The sequence below is a fragment of the Danio aesculapii genome, chromosome 17 (genome assembly GCF_903798145.1).
Source record: "Danio aesculapii chromosome 17, fDanAes4.1, whole genome shotgun sequence".
Taxonomy (NCBI): domain Eukaryota; kingdom Metazoa; phylum Chordata; class Actinopteri; order Cypriniformes; family Danionidae; genus Danio; species Danio aesculapii.
In genome coordinates this window covers 17,563,460-17,584,913 of record NC_079451.1, presented here as the reverse complement: position 1 = coordinate 17,584,913, position 21,454 = coordinate 17,563,460, and the positions used below count along the sequence as shown (strand labels likewise).

Sequence of the window (21,454 nt, the reverse complement as noted above, 5' to 3'; positions counted from 1 at the left end):
TTTTTGGGAGGCGAACAATAGCTTAAGCCAAACATCAACGCCACGCCCATGGGGGTCGATGTTGCTACAAGAGTCGCGAGCCACACTTTCACGCGTGTACTGCTGCACGCGACAGGCGCGTGGGAGCCCTCAAAGCGACTGCCGGGAGCTGAAACCACAGCCGAGCGAACGACGAAACCATTACAAGGGTCCGGACATCTAAAGCCTATTTAAATACACGTTTTAGGTGACTCGCGCAGAAATATTTTGGTTTGTCCCAAGCTTATCGGAAAGTTGATGAGAGAGTTTTCCTATCGCGGATTTTAATGAAAGCGACGCGTTTGATATTTAGAACGTTTAAAATTCAGTCGTTCGCGCAGAATATCGTCGTACCGCGCATGACTTTGAGATATTCCGGGGAACTAAATGTGTTGTTACTTCACATGTAGATAACATATATGGGTATGGGTGCATTTACGTTATACGTCGACGTTTGATAAAGTCATCAAAGGAAGTTCGATTCGACTTTCGGAACGCGGATTTCAAAGAAAAGGTTGCGTCACGTTGAACTGTTTGGAATTCAAAGCCGTTTGAAAAGAATATCGTCATGACACGCACGACTTTAGAATGTTTTAACCTGGCTAGTAGATCCGTCTAATTAAGTTATACGTCGATGTTTTCAACAGTGTCATCTCTATCGTAAATATGTGGGTAAGATGTGATTTTTGGGGGGTATCTGGTCTCTGAAGAGCCGGAGACGGGAGGGAATTGTGCAGCTGCAGTGAGCTGGAACAGCAGAGGAGGAGGTGCAGACATCTCGACTCCATCCCGTGGAGAACTTGTCAACTTTCTGCCAACTTTAGATTGTTTTCTTGCCATTATCATTGTTAGGCTTTTTGACAGGAGACAAAAACGTAAACGTGTCTCTAAACCGATTTATGGATATAAAATCGTGTTCTGCAGTAGCTTGTAGGCTACATCAGAAGTGCGAGCTTTTGCTTATTAATCCGCGTTGACAGTGTAAACAAGCTTGTCATTAGTCATTTTCAAGGCGCATGGTATCGATTCGTTTCGAGAACCAAGCTTTTAACTTAGGCCTTTTAACGAAGACTATTAACTTTTTTTACTTGAACCGACTGACCATAGTTTCTATTATCAGGTAAATTGTCAATCTATAATCGATATTAGGTCATAGTGGAGCGGCTACTGTTTATGTTTAAGCTAGGCCTACTTCACCGTGCAAACTTCAAATTAATGCAACAAAACGTCTAAATAAATACTGACTTGTATTTGTAAACTGTTTATTCACAGTACTTGTGAGATCCCACAGCCTTTTTTGACTTTCAAATGCCACCACAATTCGCATTTCCTGTCGTTTCGCTCGAGCTTTCACCGAATGACCCATTTAAACGAAGACGCTCCTTCTTTATCCATGTTTAATGCATGACTAACTGGAATACGTTCTACCTCGGCGCATTGAGATAAAGTTGAGGTAACTTCAGGTTTGCATTAGCTACGTTTCAAAGTCTAGATTGTTTCGAAAGGGCGAGGAGTCCTCCAAGTAAACGTAAGCAAAGAAATGCAAATGGATGCAGGTGTGCGGGCCTCGGAGCGCAGGAGAGCTGAGGTGACGAGCTGAACTCCGATCTCTCCACGCTCGGCCCCATTGATCAGCTGAGGACCGGCGCTAACTAACTGGCCCCGTCTCCATAGCAGCCGCCTGGACGGCGCCGCGAGGACTGGCTGGAGGGCCGCTGTCAATGGGTGACGTCACGGGGCTGGCGCCAGAGAGTCTGCGAGAGCGTGAGCTCGCGGCGCTGCTCTGTAGTGCTGCTTTGCTTGGTGCCAATTCATCACCTGTCAGGGATCAGTCAGGGTGTCATGCGAAATGTACACAGCTGTGAGAACAAAAAGGACGAGGGAGAAAATGGAAAAAGCCAGTTGCGGCAGATGCGGGCGAGTTCACGATGCTATTTCTTATGCGTCGTGTTTGTAAGTCTCTCGCGCGCGCGTAATTGATTTTTTGTTGTTGTTGCAGAGGTTTTCTTGAAATAAAAAAATGTAAAAGCGTCCACAATGCTTTGTCTTAGAAGTCGTTTTCTGAGGAGTGATAATGAGGTGCATTCCGACACATCAACACGACTGCATTCCGACGCATCTCCGCAAACATCTGTTTAGTCGGATATGCACAAGCAACCAGGAAATCTCTCCGTCTCCATTGTTACTTAGCATGTGTAAACAAAGAGCGTTTTTTTGCCACCACCATCGCTTTCTGAACTGACAGTGGGTTTCTAAAAATTGAAATAAAATCTGCAGCAGGGTGAAATATTCTTCACAGTCTTAGAAGAATGCATTTTCACTTTAGCAGCAGTTGTACAGTTTTAAGACAGAATTGTTTTTCTCGGTCAGATGAATCCATGACTATCAACATGCTGCACGCATTCCTGCACTAGAGAGCAGGGGGAACTCGTCATCACTATTACATCTCAAAACGATCCTCATCACAGGCCATAAAGACTGCTCTCATGTTCCCCCATAGTCATGATGTGTGTAACAAACATAAACATTAAGGGCACGCTATCAACGACAGACAGCACAAACTTCAACTGCTGGTGCATCATTTTGATATGCACAGTTAACGCAAAAAAGACACCACTCATCTTAATTTTAAAGGCTTTGTGTCCTAAATAATAAATATAGAATATTTTAAAAATAAAAGGTCAAGTGACTTGGTGTAAAAAACCGCTGGGCATCTTTATCTGAAATCGTGGCACTTTGCCAGAATAATGCCACTGACCTGAAGGTAAAGTTGAAATCTTTAACAGATTGTTTACAAGAGGAAATACTAGACTAGTAGAACTGAAACATGTCGAATACATTAGGTTCGGTTAATTTAATGTTCACCGCAGATTATATGAATCATAACTGCATAATTCTGTTAATACATAAATGCAACAATCTGTTTTCATTTTACATACTTGGTATGTAGCATATTGTGTGTTGAATGTTCTGGAAATTCAATATAAATTATCCTAAAGCTTGTTTTGATACGTTACGACAATTACACTACAAACAAATGCGTGAAAACAACCTTATACTTGCAAGTCACTAATTCTCTTGATCGGAAAGGTACACTGATTTGAGAAATTATCCGTGGAAGCTGAAGGCAGTCAGCGCCACCCTAACACGCGCTTTCACTGGTTAAGAACGCGGAAGAAATGGGCGGCTCTTTATGGCTCGGCCCATCAGCCAATAGCGTAGCGCGAAGGCGATGATTGACGCGGCCCTCTCCACCAATCAGCACGTCGCAAACCAGCGCGTGAACAACCCACCCAGCTGATTATACATACAGCGATGACAGCTCGCTAATCCACTGCGTTTGCTTCAACAGCCCAGCGCAAACAGGGAATCTCGAACACAAAAGGCGAGTCTTTTCAACAAAATCCTGCTGTCAACATGAAGGCTATAAGCCCAGTGAGGTCCTTCCGGAAAAGTAGCGCGAGTGTATCGACGACGGAGCACAGTCTGGGAATCTCGCGGAGCAAGACCCCCGTGGACGATCCTCTCAGCCTGCTCTACAACATGAACGACTGCTACTCCAAACTGAAGGAACTGGTGCCGAGCATCCCGCAGAACAAAAACGTGAGCAAAATGGAAATCCTCCAGCATGTCATCGACTATATCCTGGATCTGCAGATCGCGCTGGACTCCAATTCGGCGATAACCAGCCTGCATCACCCGCGAGCGGGGCAGGGGACATCCAGAACACCCCTGACAACACTCAACACAGACATCAGCATCCTCTCACTACAGGTGAATCACCGCCTACTCCATAGATCTATCTATCTATCTATCTATCTATCTATCTATCTATCTATGCAAATGTGAAAATGTCAATAATGCACATTGATGTGTTGCATGCTTATTGACTTCTAATAACAAGGCTTTTTTTGTCTTTCTAGACACCTGAGTTTCCATCAGACTTGATCACAGAGGACAGCAGGACACTTTACCGTTAATCAGGTAAATTTTCTTGAAAATACAATGTTTTTATTATTTGTTTTCTATTAAAGGACAAGTATTTGAAGCAGAGTGTTTAGTTGAGGAGCACAATGTGTGTGAAGTTGTAGAAAGTGTGTTGACTGCAAAAGTGAAGGCAGAAGTTGTGTACTGGTGTACATCTGGAGCCCAGGGTTTTTTCGCTCAGTCTCTGAGTGTTTGGTTAAATGTTCAAACTGCGGCTTCCTCTCTGGCGCCAGGCTGTCCGGATCTCTGCCCTGTTTGCATTCTCTAAATGCGCCTCTTTCTCAATCTTTTGCAGGTGTTTGGTTAAGACACAAGAACACACAGGACCTGGGAACTGGCTTTTCCTCTGATTTCTGTTCTCAGTCTGGAGTTTTTTTTTTTTTTTCTTTTCTTTCCTGTAATTGAATCAAGAGACTTTCTTTTTTTCCTTCTCAAAGGACAATCCATGTGATGTGTTATGAGTTCGGACATTGATTATTTATCTTCTAAAAAGACATTCTTCAAGAGGAAGAAGCACTATATTCCCTGAAAATAGGAGGGAAACCTGTAAATGATCACAAGGAACCTTTTCTCTGCATTGAGAAGAAGTCTTACCTTTTTTTTCTCTCTCTCTCTCTCGTGAAGAGCGGCGTGTGAATATGAGAAGATGTGGTTAGTTATTGTACAAAGATTTAAGTCTGTTTTTTTTTTTTTTTTTTCCTGTCAATTCTTTTGGCACATGAAGGACTGGACTTTTGAAAAATGACGTGATGAAACCTTGTGAACTCTCTCTCTCTCAGAGTTTTATCTTGTATAGTTGCAGAAATTGGACTGTCGGTATCTGCAAAGTGTTATGCTGTATGCTGAGACTTTTTATAAAAGTAATATTGTAAATCGTACCTTTTTTTTTTTTATACAAAATAAATCAAATGCTTTATTTGATGCTTGATTACTTTAAATGTCGATATATGTGCCGGATAGTGACATTGCCTTTTATATCCAGGACTCAAAAGCATGTCGCTGACCCTTCACACGTGCACATTCACCCAAGGAATGTTCCATTGAATCTTTCACATTACTGTATTGATTTGTGAAAAGCATTCATTCCACTTTCTAATGGGTCAGAAGGTGCTTATTTCTACTATATACATGTATAGCTATACAAAACTCACAAAGCCTGAAAGATTCGATTGCGGTTTAATCTTATTCTGCTGAAACACCTTCAAGTCAAACATTAATCATGAGTGTATCCACAAGTTCTCTCATTCGTATAATCTGCTATGCATGAAGCGGCAGTTAAAATGAAAGCTTGAGAATTTGTGGAATTCTGTTGGTAAAATAAATAATTCTTTGTAGGTTTATTATGGTGTGAAATAACTCTCAGAACTAGCAGATTGATTTCATACTAATCAGTTCTTACAGTCTAGAAAGCTCTAAAACTGATAGAATGTGAATAAAGCCGATGGAAGCTCAGTTTTAGTGCATCAGACAAATTACACTAAAAATTCTGATCCATTAGTCCTGACAGCATATGTTTTTAGCTCCTTGTAATTATTATTCTAAATTAATCATGTTCTAACTTTAATTTTATAAGTTACACAAGCTGTTTTAAGTCATTTTAACATGATATAAGTTCAATGGACTCGTAAGGTTATTTTTATTCAGCTTAATTTAAGGCACCCAGGATTTGTTATGGAGTTTCCATTTTATTGTGTTGAGAGTAATGCAGCTATGTAAAGGGCGTCATTTTGTATGATTTTGGGAAACTATTTAACAACAGACGCAAAACTATAATGCTGTGTGAGAATTTTTATATTCCATATATCAATGCAAAGTGTGCATATCTAAAATTAAAGGTTGTGTCTGACATGCAGCTTCAAGCACTAGTAGTGTTGTTGATATGAATAGTGCGCCACCTGCTGGTAGCCAAACCTCACCTTTAAAAAAAACTAAACATTTAATGCACTCATTTAAAGTAAGTGTACAGTTGAAGTCAGAATTATTAGGCCCCATTTATTTATTTTTTTCTCTCTCAATTTCTGTTTAACGGGGAGATTTTTTTTTTTACTAGATATTTTTCAAGACACTTCTATACAGCTTAAAGGGACTTATAATTTTGACCTTAAAATATATTTTTTAAAAATCTAAAACTACTTTTATTCTAGCCGAAATAAGACTTTCTCCAGAAGATAAAATATTATCAAACATACTGTGAAAATCTCCATGCTCTCTGGTCATGTATAAGGTGTATATGTACTGATAATTGGGAAATATTTAAAAAAAAAAAATCAAAGGGGGGCTAATAATTCTGACTTCAACTGTATATGTATTTATAGAAATGTACATAATTATGTGTGAATTGAATTGTTTAATTTAAGATAATTTAGTGTCCAGTTTATCAGCATACACTATTCAAATACAAATAAAACTACACTGTTTATGATCAATTAGTCCTGACAGTATGTTTTAAGTTATTGTACCTAAGTTTAATATGTTCTAACTTAATTTTATAAGTTAGCTCTAAGTCAGTTTAACAATATAAGTTCAATAGACTCATGGCTAATTTGATTCAGCTTAAAAGTTTAAGGCAACCAAGATTTTTTTTCAGTGTGCAAACATTTGCAATAAAAAAAAGTAAAATATGAATAAAATGGCTGAATTTCATATTGAAATATTTCATGCAACATTTAATCAAACTCGTATTCAAAAGGGCTGTAAACTTTGTTTTATTGATTTGAGAAAAACAGACAAAACACTGAGGGAATTTGCCATACACACAAATCACACTATCAAGAAACCTCTCTATCTCTTATAACACTGATCACTCATCTACAGCACTACAAACTACAGAACACAAACACAGGGATGACCTGAAGGTGAACCGGGTGTTAAATCACCAATCAATAACGGCGATCACAGCACTACGTATGTGTGGTTAAATCCTCACTCTACTTGATGGGTTTGAAGTTAGCGGACCGGCCTATGCTAGACCTCTAATGTTAGCAACGGAGCATGAAATAACAGGATTTGCACTAAACAAGTCAGAAACTACCAACAGCTTCACAGCCTCCATTTATTGCTTTTTAAAGCAACACTACAGCAACAATAATCATGTTTCTCACACTTTTACACTGCTTCTTCTTCATCTGTATTTTGACCTGGTTTTACAGTTTAAAATATCCAAACATCAAGATAAATTCATGAACAAAAATAACAAGAATGAAAAAAAAGCAGTTCAATAATAAACCTATACTGAATGAAAAGCTATTGTTCTAGGTTAATATTACGGAACAAGTACGCTATTACACTATACCGCCAATTAATGTCCATTCGTAATACATGAATATACAATTCTTCGAATGGTAAAATGTACATAGAGAAAAAATACAATAACCTAAATGAATAAATGTTGTAAAAGCATTTGTTAATTTTCTATGATCATGAATGTTCTAAATCATTCATTCATTTTCCTTCAGCTTAGTCCATTTTTTATCAGGGGTCGCCACAGCGGAATGAACCGCCAACTATTCAGGTATATGTTTTACGCAGCGGATGCCCTTCCAGCCGCAACCCAGTACTAAACATTTTAAATCATAGAAATTATATTCGACTTCTCCATAGCTAACACGTGTCGGTTTCTTGTTTTATGGATGTCCCAATATTTCTTATGCAAAACTAAGCATGAACACAGATTAAGAGCGATTTTGCAGTGAAGGCTAATTTTCAGGTTCCACGTAAAGAATCTAACCACAGAAAATTCAACACAGAGAAAAAAATGAGAAGTAACTCTGCTTCCAGTTTACTTCATGTTTCGGAGTGATTACAAACCTTTCCAGTAATTTACCCTTCAGAAGTAAAAAAGCAGGTGTGTTCAGTTCTGTTCCTGGAGATCTTGCAAAGTTCAGCTCAACCCTGATCAAATACACCTGAATCAGCTGAACAACAGTGTCTACATTTGACAAGAGTGCAGACGAAGGACATTATTAAAGAAAAAACAGTAAACAGTGATTCTGTCCTCTCTAGAAGTGGCAGAAGTGAGCGACAAACAAATCTTCATAAATAGTCTCATTCTATTTACTGATTAAAGGACATATGATTGGTTTGACCTGTGTTACGACCTCTATTTCAGGAGGAGGGTTTGGTCCCAGAGAGCCGGAGTCCTGCAGAGTTTTGCTCTAATCCTAATCAAACACACCAGAACAGGCTAATCAAGTTCTGAGGGCCACTCCATTGAGTTCCACACAACACAATTCCTTCGTGTTGTCTGAAAACAAATAAATTAAGTTAACTTAACCACTGTTACAAATTTAAGTAGATTGACATAAACCAATTAGGTTGGCCCCTGAAAACATTAGGAATTGTGTTGTTTCAACTCTGAACAAGCAGCAAAATCATTGTAGAAAGCTATAGGCAGGTGAGGCCGGATCAAAAATCTGCAGGAGAGGGTTTCTCAGGGAGCAAACCTGCCTAACCTTAACCTGTAACTGTTGCAACAATATAACAACAGGTATGTCTAGTGTAGACACAGTGTCAGATCTTCAGGAGCACTTGATCATGTTTGGAGGTGAACTGTAGGAAGGTTGCGTATCCTCAAGTTTAAATTAGTTCACTTCCAGAATATGAATTTCCTGATCATTTGCTCTCATTTTTTGAACCGATACTTTTTGAGGAAAACATTTCACAATGGATAAATGATCCCAGAGTAGGAATAAGGGTCTTTATTAGTGAAATGATTGGTCATACTTTTTAAACCACAAATGCTTGTTTTGCACTAGCTCTGGTTAAAACATTTGTTAATTCTGACTGTGTTATGAGTAAGTGCCTTATTCCTTATCCTGGATCATTTAGAGCTCTTTGGAGCTGTATTGAAAACTGAATATGGAGGTTCAAATCTGAGCATCAGAAGTCACAAATGCTGGATTGCACACAGTCAATTTGTGTCATGAAGATATTACGTTAACATATTAGTTTTTACAAATTTAAGTGGATTGAACATAAAACAATTAAGTTATCCCTAAAAAATATTTAAGAATTGAGTTGTTTTGATTTATTTTAAATAAGTTGTTTGAACAAACAGCGAACGTTATTTATTTGTGTATGGGGAAAAAAAAATCTTAGAATGTTTTCCTCAAAAACGTTTTGCTTTCAATGACTGACGGTAGGAAATAGTCAAATCTTGAAAGATAAGGAAACGAGTAAATTATCAGATAAATTAAAATCCTGGAAGTAAACTATTTAGAGCTGGGGCTAAAAATCATTTGAGATATTGATTCTGAGCTTAGTTTTTAACCGTAGATGGTGCTCTATAATAAAATAAATAATAATAATAATAATGTAAGGTACGGTGGCTGAGAGAGCTTAACGTGCTGCAGTTTAAGAAAACACTTGCAATTACAATAAAATCATCTGTTTGACAGCACATGTGCTCACAACGCAATCACATTTTTAAACAACGTGCTGCATTTTCTCACAATGCAAACATTTAATAAAACATGCTACATTTTCTCACAACACAAACATTTAATGAAAAACGCACTGCATTTTCTTACAACACAACAGAAATGTTTCAAGGAGACCCTAAAACGTGACAGACCTGGCTATTTAGGCTATAGTTATTTAGGCTAATAATACTAAAAACACGGGAATCTCGATATTAAAATAACAAACAAAAAACGTACCTTTCAAAGATCACCAACACGTCACTGAGCAATAGTCACAGCACAGTGGCGTCCGTCATGTTTTTGGGTCCCCTTAAAGCATTTCCGTTGTGTTCTGTTCTTGTTGTGTTGTGAGAAAATGCAGCTTGATTTTGTAAATTGTTTGCGTTGTGGGAAAATGTAGCTCGATTTCGTAAATTGTTTGTAATGTGGGAAAATGAAGCTCGATTTCGTAATGGTTTGTGTTGTGGGATAATGCAGCACGGTTTCGTAAATTGTTTGCGTTGTGGGAAAATGTAGCTCGATTTCGTAAATTGTTTGTAATGTGGAAAATGAAGCTCGATTTCGTAAATGGTTTGTGTTGTGAGAAAATGCAGCGCAATTTCATAAATTGTTTGCGTTGTGGGAAATGCAGCGCGAATTCATAAATTGTTTGCGTTGGGAGAAAATGCAGCACGATTTCCTAAATTGTTGTTGTGGGAAAATACAGCTCGATTTTTGTAAATTGTTTGTGTTGTGGGAAAATGCAGCGCGATTTCATATACTGTTTTGTTGGGAGAAAATGCAGCGCGATTTCATAAATTGTTTGTGTTGGAGAAAATGCAGCGCGATTTCCTAAATTGTTTGCGTTGTGGGAAAATACAGCGCGATTTTGTAAATTGTTTGCGTTTGGAAATACAGCGCGTTTGATAATTTTTTGGTTGGGAAAATGCAGCGCGATTTCATAAATTGTTGTTGTGGGAAAATACAGCACGATTTTAAATTGTTTGTGTTTGGGAAAAATGCACGCGATTCCTAATTGTTTGTGTGTTTGTGTTGGAGAAATGCAGCGCGATTTCCTAAATTGTTTGTGTTGTGGAAATACAGCGCGATTTGTAATTGTTTGGTGTGGGAAAATACAGCACGATTTCAAATTGTTTGGTTGTGGAAAATACAGCGCGATTCATAAATTGTTTGGGTTGTGGGAAAACAGCGCGATTCATAAATTGTTTGGGTTGTGGGAAAATACAGCGCGATTCATAAATTGTTTGGGTTGTGGGAAAATACAGCGCGATTTCGTAAATTGTTTGCGTTGTTGGAAAACAGTGCATTTCATATATGTGGTTGCGTTGTGGGAAAATACAGCACGATTTCGTAATTGTTTGCGTTGTGGGAAAATACAACACGTTTTTTTTGTATATGCGTTGTAAGGACATGTGCTGTCAAATAGACGAAGATCTTTTCTTAATTTTCTTAATTTTGTACACGTGTTTTTTTTAAATTGCAGCACGTTAAGCTCTTGTGGCCACCTTAATAAGGAAAAGTTTATGCGAATTACAAGAATGTGCATCATAGTGTACTGTCTACATTACTCTCGTTCCATAAAAGCCAATTTACATGACTCAGCCGAACACAGAAGTGCTCTTTATTTTGCGGTTAAAAACTAGCCTAGAGCACCATCTGCTTTTAAAAACTAAGCTCAGAACTGATTCAAGAGAGAATAGCAATGTATTTAGAACATTTCAGAATCAACGTATAATCTCAAACTTTTCTTCGCCACAGCTCTAAAAGTAATCCATTCAGACCACTTGTGCTTAAAGGACACTCTCTCGTTCCTCGGTGGCATCGGTGGCAGGACCAATGGACCTCTTCCTCTGGACGCCACGCAAGTTCTGGTTTTCCAGTGTGGTGTTTTCAGTGCTTGATCCTGGTCGTATAATGATTGAGGGGCAGTCGGTTGAGTCGAGGGTCTCCTGCTGGCCACTGTTGTTGATGTTGTTGTTGAGAGCTGTATTGTTGGCCGAGCAGTTGAGGTTGCTCACGGCCGGGGCAGGCCAGCTTTCTTCAGGGGTGCTGCCTTCAGATTGGAGCGTGCAGAAACAGATGGACATGCGGGCCACAGCTTCATCTGAAGGTTGCTCAACCTGTTTGGCAAACACCCGCTTTTAACCGGACTCTCAAGAACCAGCTCAATCAGTTGGGCTTCCTGTTTCTTCTGACTTCTCCTCCTCCTTCTCCTCATCCTGTAGAGAGTGATCAGATGAGCTCCTGCCTGGACCTCACTCCAGAGTCAGACGACTTCTTGTCCAGCATGATATCTGAGACGAAGCCTTTCTCCTTCGACAAGAGGTCTAGATCTGGTTCTGCACCCCAGGGTTCGTCTTTTAGAAGCGGGGTTTGCATCTGTTTCCTCATCTCCAGAGTCGTCTTCGTCACTCGGTATGCTGTGATAACAAGGGCCCTGTCCTTTGGTTTTGCGTTCTGGGTGGGTTTTTAGTGGCAGACCCATGCTCGGACTTTTCATCCTCCTCTGTAATGGGATCTAGAAGACCACCATCCGGGGCGGAGGAGAAGTCTGACATGGTGTCTGTAGGTTTGGGGCCTTTTTTGCCAAAGTGTTTGCGGCCATCTTGGTCTCCTTCTTTAATCTTGTCCTCAGAGCTGGTTGAGATGAGCTGGCTGGACAGGGCTTGAGTTTGACTCTCTCGTCCTGCAGCAGACGCTTCCAGATGGGACATGTGGGAGATGTACTCTTGGTAGGCACTGTGATACTCGGCCTGCTGTTTGTCGGTCAGCTTACAGATGTCATTGGACGATTCCTGAGAGTTTTAGACTGGATAAGCTGGGGGTCCGGTGAGAGTTGGCCTGAAGGAAAAGATCGGGTCAATGAATTTAGACTGATAAATGTGAGAGAACATGCCAAGTCAGATTAGCAATTGAGTAGCAAACACAACCAGGTATTTTGAGTAATTGTTTAAGTAAAATTTTGTTTTTCAACTTATACATTTTCCATGAAAAGCAAATGAAATTGTTTATCAATATTGATTTGGGGTGTCACAATTTACTGGTAGTATCATAACCATAATATTTTAACGATGCCATAGAATCTTTTGATACAACATATTTAATTGTTCTCTGATATCTATATAGAAGGTTTTACAGTTCTATTTCCAATGCTAGGAATTGGCCTTAATATAATATGATTCGTTTTGACCATATTTGGAAGGGTTGTGAATATTAATAAGCTCTACTCTGATGCTCAAGCAGTTCATGTGAGTGCCTGACGCTGATAATTACTCTGAACTGCACAATGCTAAATAATCATAGTTCAGTTGTTAAAAAATAGATAACCAAATGGAGTAGAATCCTTTTTAAATGACAATCTTTTCAATTGAAGTGTAGAGGGGTTTATTTTAACTAGGAGTAAGTGAGCCACCAGAAAGCCTAGTTTGCTCCTGATTTATGATATGAATGAAATACAGGCTAAGTTATAACTATACTCGACAAAAGGAGAAGACAGAGATGCATTTACAGGTGTATTTTGTAGGTTTAATATATCTGAAAATAAAAGTGGTATTTAATACCAATCTTTGCATGAACAGATGAGTTTTTGAAGTTTACTGGCATCCTTCCACTCCAGAAAAATCACAGTAAGAGAGTATTATCATAGGATGCATAAACATGCATTAAAACTTATACTAAACCATTTACACATGTTTGTTGCCTCATAACAAACATCCATGGCAAATTTCACAATATACATGTTAAACAAATGATACCTTTAAACAGAGGTGCATTGAATAAACATATTCCATCTTCCCGAATTTTGCAGTTGAAGATGAGCTGTGAAATATTGTGACCAATCAAACAGTCTGCGGCGTGCATATTACTAATCCTGTGTGGATTGTCACAGTCTGTGGTTTCTTCGATTGGCCTGTTTTTCACCTGGATTTGAGAATGAGGAAGCTATGGTGGTTTGAAACTGACAGTATGTCATTTCAACATGCTGAACTATTAAAATTTAGCTATGGCTAGGTATTATTAATTTTCATTCTATGGCACCATTAAAACAAATGTTAATACAACACATTGCAATATTGTAAATAATTCAGCAAACGTATCTGATTCACACTCCAACATGGTCAGGTGCAGTCACCATTACTGCAGTTCAATGTCAGCAAAATGCAATAGATTTTCAGGTGAAATCCACAAAAATGAAATGACGTGTGGGTGTAGGAATTTCCAAGGACATTATTTATAATGGTTTTAGCCATATGCATTATAAATGAAGCTGCTTGGAATTGATGTGAATTTTGTGTTTTCTTCATATTATTTTAAGTTAGTTTTAGATGAATTTGACAGACACCATTATTTATTGTTTCATACAAAACCTCAATAAAGATTATAGTTGCAGATTATTTTGACCACAATAATCATGTAGTGAAAATATGATTTTGTAATAGCCCTACAATTGATTGTAGGTTCACTAATTTTGCTTTGCAAGTTCTAGGTTTAATTTCTGAATTAATTTGATCCATTTTTAAAAATACTTCAGTTCTCATGTCTAGTTTGGTCATGGTGTATGTTTGTTTTTGCATGCAGCCTTTCTGAACAACTCAATAGAAAGACATTATTACCGGTACATAGTACTACTGACAAAAATATATATAATCTATGGATTTATCACATTCAGTTCAGACCTTTTATATTTTATTTGATTCATTAAATATTATGCTGTTTTAGTCTTACCAAACATAAGCATAAATTATGTCATTACATAAGCAGTAGGATTTCAAAAGGTTTTACATTTTTATGTTCTTCTCACAAACATTTGGATATTAAAATCATGTTTCAATGATGACAATACATATGAATGCAGGCTAGGTCGGCTGATTAACTAAAAGTCCAAAGATCTCAGTGTCGGTTAATAGTGCTGTTAACAGTTTGTCAAACAAGCGGATGTGATGAGACCAGTTTTTCTGGTTGTTCGTTTGAAGTTCAACACGAAGTCTATTGACTTAACACCTTTGCTTCTGCATGTGCAAACCTGGCATTTTTTACCATTCTTCATTAAGAAAATAGAATCATATAGATATAGATCATATAGATTCAGAAAATCCAGTATAATATATTATTTTAACCCAAATTTGAGTTATTTCACCCAAAAATGAAAATTCTGTCATCATTTAATCACCCACAAGTGATTCCAAACCTTTATGAGTTTATGTCTTCTGTTAAACACAAAAGAAGATATTTTGAAGAAAGCTGGAAACATGTAACCTTCAACTTTCATAGGGGTGCTTTCACACGTGATTCAGTTGCCTTGACCAAGTTTGATTGTCCCTCCTTGCCACGTTCTCAGCTGGTTTGTGTTCAAACTATCTTTTTTCCTTCTGAACCCCAGTATGCTTTCATCATCAAGCTGTTGTTTTGTGTACAGCTGTTGCTAGGTGACGAAAGCAAAGCGTCAAAATGGAGACGTCCACATATCATGGTTGTTCTTCTTTTACTGAACCTTTTGGTTTGGTACCAAAAGCAAGTTATAGAGAGTCACTTGCATCTATCTGCCGCATGTTCAGAACATCACGCAATATCTGCAGATGTCATTTTTTGGTGGAGACAAGCAGACATTATCACTGTTTGCGCTGAGTCAGTCCCACTTGTTGCCAAGGTAGGTGATACACAGACATACACACACGAATGAACGTTATGAAAACTAAAGTTTGTTGTACAGTTGGCTGTTCACTTCTGTTATTTGGTACGATTGCATTCATATCAGAAGTGAACTGTACCAGAGTTCGCATGAACTACAGACCACCTCTTTCAAGCGCACTCGGGTACAGTTCATAGGTGCGTACCCGAGAGTTCAGAAGAAAACGTTCACGCTAGCTAAACGTACCGTACTCTGATGTCAAACGAACCCGGGTGCGGACCAAAAGTGCTAGTGTGAAAGCACCCATAGTGTTTATTTTTCATACTATGGAAGTCAATGGTTACAGGTTTTCAGTTTTCATTCAATTATATTTCATGTTCCACAGATGAAAATATAGTTTGGAACTACTTGAAAGTGAGAAAATTATGAGTAAAATGTAATATTTGGGTGAACTATGCTTTTTAATATGGACAAGTCCAACCAATGGTTTGAAGTTGAATTAAAAAAACAAAAAAAGTGTTCAGAATTTACCCAAATTTAAGTTAAAACTACCTAAAATATTGTGTTGCAAATATAGCTTATATATATACATTTAGTGCCTCCCCTTCCTCCAAAGTGACACACTTTTAAAGAAAAGTCTTCTCTTTCGAAGAGCGACATATTTTACTTGACTTCCCGCTGAATTTCTCAGCGTGAACACACTACTAGTGCTTCAGAAAGGCATAAACAAGACAGCACGCAAAATGGGATGCACCCAAACTCTGTGTGTTCATCAGCAACTTCCATGATGCTAATCTAAACCATTATGAGCTCTTGCTTGTGTTGCAACACCTTGCCGAGTGTGAACAGATGAGTGCAGAAATAGCTATCTCTGTGTGATAGAGAGCTAGCGTATATGCGTGTGTGTGTGTTTGAGTGTGTGTGGTCAGCTCTTCACTTCCTCTGCCCATCCAGGTCACCAAAACACTCTGTTTGTCACCCAGTAAACCACATGCTATTTCCATGCTGATCAGAGCCTACTGAAAAGCAGAAGCTCTGCTTTAGAATGCAACTGTGAAGAAAACGTTTGCTTAAAAAAGGCACAACAACAACAAAAGAAAAATGCAGTTTTTGTTGCCACGCATGCATGTGTTTGTGTTCGCCTCTATGTATATAATTGCAGTCTTCTGCTGGCGTGCACCTGTGTTTATCTATAGGCTGTACTTGAGTGTTGACGTGTCCAGCTGAATGTGTTTGTGTGCACAGCAGTACCACGCACCAGCCAGTGGGCATTGTGTTGTCTGGCAGACTCCTCCAGCCCTACGCCGCTGAGCTCTTCAAAGCTAAGGTTGAGGCTGTACGTGAAGTTTTCTGGGTTGACGGTCACGTCTTGACGAGCTTCAGAGGGTCTGTGGGGTTCAGGTTGAATCAACACGCTGCTGCCCTGCTCGCTGCACGCTCCTGATTCATCATGCAGCAGCTGGTTCTCCGCATGACGCTGCTCCACAACCTACAGCACAAATACAGCAGTGTTTGAACGCACTCAACAGCAAGACAGAATTTCAGCCATTATATTGGTACACAAGGAGCAAAAATGGCTTTGTAAAATGGTGGTCTTCATGGTTAAAACGCTAATAGAGTTACGATCTATACGATTTTGGTTGTTTGATTTAATTATGTACTGATGTCACAGGTCACGTACTCACAAAATCTACTCAAAGAGAGGTTAATATAACAGTCTCCTTTTAAAGTGTGAAGCTTGAATGAAAAGTTATTGAATAAAATGGCAGTGGTGGCCTGTAGCTTGAGAATTTGAACTTAAATGCAGTATGAACTAGTCGCAAAATCTAAAACAAAACGTCCAAATCACATATGGTGGCATATGTGTACTATTATGTAAAATGGGCAACACTGAAGGAACATCCAAAAGCAACTCATGTAAACACCTTAATCAAATTATTGTTTTATTCAGATTAAGACAAAAATTCAATTACTGATGTCAGGCACCGGATGTCAACGTGACGTCAGGTTGACGTTTTACCCAGTGTCATGGGACGTAGCATTTTGGTTTGGAAATGAAAACTGTGTTGACGTCAGAGCCCAACTTAAGGCTGACGTCAATGTCCATTGTCGACAGACGTTGCATTGTGATCACTTTCCACACAACCTAAAAACAACAAAATATCAACATTTGATTATGTTAAAGATTGGACGTTGAGCAGACGTTACCAATATAGCGTCTATCAGACGTTGGATTTTGGTTGTCATACCTGACCTGGGGCCTGTTTCAGTAAGGAGGTTCAACCAACGTGAAGTTTAAAACTTGAACCTGAGTTGACTTACCGAGAGATTAAAAACCCAGAGTGTTCGTTTCAGAACAGCTGATCTGATTTAGGTCAATCGAGTCTGAGTAGGACATATGTAACACAGGTTGGATCTGTTCTATGACCATGGTAACGCATGTATTCAGATATTCAGAGATTGGTCTCCTTCATATGTGGAAATAAATCAGATACAAATCGGTATGTGGACAATGCGACTATCATGTAAACAGGCAGATCGGATTTATTGAGGCATTCTGTTTTGTGCATCCTTAAACTTGCAACAATGTGGTACTTCCTCCGTGGTTTAATGGCGAAGAAACAAGAGAGTGTGTGGAGATGCCGACGCAGTAAACAACAACAACAACACAACAACAGTGGAACCATGGAGGGTGGAAAGTGGTCAGTCGCCACAATTTGCTCCCACCAGGCCTAAGATCTCTCTCGTATCCACAAATTCCTCTGAATGGTGGAGGACACCATATATAAAAATAGGTGCACAAGCTGCGATGATGGCCCTTTCCCTCCTTCTCCGTCGCCTCCGCCTCAAAATCATTTTAAATTTGGGCGAACTTTGCATATTCACAGAACTAAAAGCAAGACTATTTTCTCCATCGTGGCTCGTGTGGCGCAGATGCTAGAACCCACCTTTATGCATGCGCGACTTCATAAATTGGTATAGCACGTGTAAACACATGAATCGGACATGGGTCACAATTAAAAGAATGTGTAAACGGACAGGCAAAAAGATCTGATATAGGCAACAAATCTGAATTGGGCATCAAGGTCTGACAGTGTAAACTGTCTTTCATACATCAGGTTCTGCTGCAACCACAGTAGTCCGTTTTAATTGAACTAAGTGTTGGTAAGACCTTGTAATATTTTAAGATCGTCCAATTGCTGCATTTCTTCAAAATATGTCAAATAAAATTCAAAATACCAATTTTTGCTTTACCATTACTCCATCATAGATCCACCATAGATATTTCTTATATGATGATATTTTGGTGATGATAATAATAATAATAATAATAATAATTAATAATAATAATAATAATAATATAATAATAATATTAGTATATTATATATAATAATAAGTTTTTGTCATAATTTCAGAATAAGTATTTTTTTATTGTTACATATTTAATTAAGTACAAAAACAAGACAAAATAGCTAAACTAAAACAAACATTCCACAATCACAGGCTTATTACTATCCATTTAGAATTGGATTTCTCTGAGGACCCCTGAATTAAATGAAACAAACACAGTAGGCAATTTATTCCACCATTTTTTAAACTAGAGGCTGTGTGTGAAAAGATCACAAATGTGCTTGTCTTTGGGCACGATTAAAACAGAAAAACGTTACCTAACTCAGGGAAAATGAGTTCAGTTTGAATAGGCCTTTAATTTATGCAACATGGACACAAGAAAAGAAAAAGAAAAAGAAAATCACATGCTTCACTGTGGCATTATGTGAAATTGCTGAATGGCCATAGTACTATGTGAAACCTTAAGGCATGCCAATATCACAACTAGCCCCGAGTCGTTCAGATTTGGACTTGTTTTTCCAACCCAAGAATTCTACTTCTTGTAAACGTCAGCTATTCAGATCTTCAAGTGGACACCCGAGCTCCCACTGACAATAACCCTCCTTCATCCAGAAAGCAGCCATCTTGGACCAGATGGCTGCCTGCTTGCTGGCAACACAACATTCGTTTGTATAAGCGCAAATGGAAATCTGATCAACACAGCTACATGTGTTCCTTATTTCACCCCATCCTGCCTTCCTCACTATAGAGAATTATCCGAGTGCTAAAAATGACAAACCACAAACAGAAAGACGAGCGCTATCTGATGCGAATGTGTAGGGTTAAGTCTTACCATTGACCTGAAGAGATGCCAGTCGCCAAAGTTCATGTTCATTTCCTTCTTCAGTTCATCAAGGTTGCATTGAGACAGAACCGAACCGTTCACGTTGGCCTATGTTTGGGATGACAAGTACAGTGGTAAAACAATATGGCTTTTTTTTAAATGGCTGATAAACCTTTTTTGTGTCAAGGGTTGAATCTTAGTTCACAATAAAGATGTTTATGTATGCAGGCTGAAGAGGCACAGCTGGCAGGTTGACTAATGGAGGCATCAGAAATGTCATTGCTTTTCCTTCAGATGTTGTCCAATGGAAAGAAAGGCCTCATTGTGGAAAACCACAATGGAGCTGATAAAACTACTCTTTCCAATAGACGAACATGGCCTAATTTACACACCCCATATGTCTTAGTCTTGTTTTTCACTTTCTTCTAAACACTGGTGCGCCTCTATGGATATGATATAAAGCAGGACACTAAACGGAGAGAATTCAGAAAATTCTGATCATCAAGCTTCGGTAGACAATATTATTATTTACAATTTGTTTGTTGAATGAAGATGTGTCTGATCTACAATGTAAAAAAAAATGGAATCTGGTAAATATGAAAAGCCTCCCAGAAATTATTAGCCCCCCTGTTATTTTTTCCCCAATTTCTCTTTAACGGAGAGCAGAATTTTTTCAACACATTTCTAAACATAATAGTTTTAATAACTCATTTTCTAATAACTGATTTATTTTATCTTTGTCAGGATGACAGTAAATAATATTTGACTAGATATTTTTAAGACACTTCTATACAGCTTAAAGTGACATTTAAGGCTTAACTAGGTTAATTAGGTTAACTAGGCAGGTTAGGGTAACTAGGCAAGTTATTATATAACGATGGTTTTGTTCTGTAGACTATCGGAAAAATATATAGCTTAAAGGGGCTAATAATTATTGACTATAAAATGTGTTTTTTAAAATTAAAAACTGCTTTTATTCGAGCCGAAATAAAGCAAATAAGAGTTTCTCCAGAAGAAAAAAAATTATCAGACATACTGTGAAATTTCCTTGCTCTGTTAAACATTATTTGGGAAATATTTAAAAAAGAAAAAAAATTCAAAGGGGGCTAATAATTCTGACTTCAACTGTAGATAAAATGTGTTTTAAGGTTTAAATAATTAAAAAATAAATTATTTAAGGTGTACACTGTTAATAAAAATGTAAAAAATAATACACATAATGAAAACGATTGTCCTGAAACTACAGTTGAAGTCAGAATTATTAGCCCTGCTTTAAATTTTCTTTTCTTGTTAAAATATTTCCCAAATGATGTTTAACAGAGCAAGGAAATTTCACAGTATGTCTGATAATATTTTTTCTTCCAGAGAAAGTCTTATTTGTTGTATTTCGGCTAGAATAGAAGCAGCTTTTATTTTATTAAAACCATTTTAAGGTCAAATTATTAGCCCCTTTAAGCTATATATTTTTTTCGAGTCTACAGAACAAACCATCGTTATACAATAACGTGCATAATGACCCTAACTTGCCTAGTTACCCTAATTAATCATTTAAGCATTTTGAATGTCACTTTAAATCTGTATAGAAGTGTCTGAAAAATATTTAGTCAAATATTATTTACTGTCATCCTGACAAAGATAAAATAAATCAGTTATTAGAAATTAGTAATTAAAACCATTATGTTTAGAAATGTGGTGTAAAAAAATCATCTCTCTGTAAACAGAAATTGGGGGAAAAAATAAACGGGGGCTAATATTCAGGGGGGCTAATAATTATGACTTCAACTGTATGTTTTGTAAAAAGTTCTATATGGAAGAAAAGGGTTACAACTTTCATCACAAGTAGGGATTATGGCCAAATGTTGATTTTATATTTGCTTGTTGGATTTCATAGTTAATTTTTTAATAAGAAATGAAAACTCATTTGTAGCAAGGAATGTATTTTGATTATTAATTACGTCAGCCAATAATGTAATTTACATAGCTAATCATCTTATATTTTAACCTATACACTGAGGAAAATTCAGCTTTGCCATCACATGAACAGTTGGATGATAAATAATAAATAAATAAATACAAAATAGTTAATTCAAATTCTTTGTATTTCACAACATTATGTTTTTGTTTGTTTATTTGGTTGTGTGTTGGTGCAGTGGGTAGCGCTGTTGCCTCACAGCAAGAAGGCCGCTGGTTCGAGCCTCGGCTGGGTCAGTTGGCATTCTGTGTGGA

At 37.9% G+C, this 21,454-nt stretch overlaps 2 protein-coding genes across 2 annotated transcripts in view; one reads left to right on the top strand and one right to left on the bottom strand.

The window, feature by feature from the left end:
* The first annotated feature begins 3,074 nt into the window (after positions 1–3,074).
* On the top strand, positions 3,075–4,921 carry id2a (inhibitor of DNA binding 2a). Its single transcript, XM_056476728.1, has 3 exons — positions 3,075–3,792; positions 3,942–4,002; positions 4,301–4,921. The coding sequence occupies exons 1-2, from the start codon at positions 3,436–3,438 to the stop codon at positions 3,996–3,998; spliced, it is 414 nt and encodes a 137-aa protein (XP_056332703.1). The 5' UTR covers positions 3,075–3,435; the 3' UTR covers positions 3,999–4,002; positions 4,301–4,921.
* A 5,889-nt stretch (positions 4,922–10,810) lies between these two features.
* The window catches only part of kidins220a (kinase D-interacting substrate 220a), a 116,996-nt gene continuing 106,352 nt past the window's right edge, over positions 10,811–21,454 (bottom strand). Inside the window, 9 exon segments of the mRNA XM_056476730.1 lie at positions 10,811–11,532; positions 11,535–11,610; positions 11,612–11,674; positions 11,676–11,798; positions 11,800–11,880; positions 11,882–12,229; positions 12,231–12,266; positions 16,313–16,543; positions 19,238–19,336. Coding sequence (XP_056332705.1) covers positions 11,216–11,532; positions 11,535–11,610; positions 11,612–11,674; positions 11,676–11,798; positions 11,800–11,880; positions 11,882–12,229; positions 12,231–12,266; positions 16,313–16,543; positions 19,238–19,336 — 1,374 coding nt within the window. The 3' untranslated portion in view covers positions 10,811–11,215.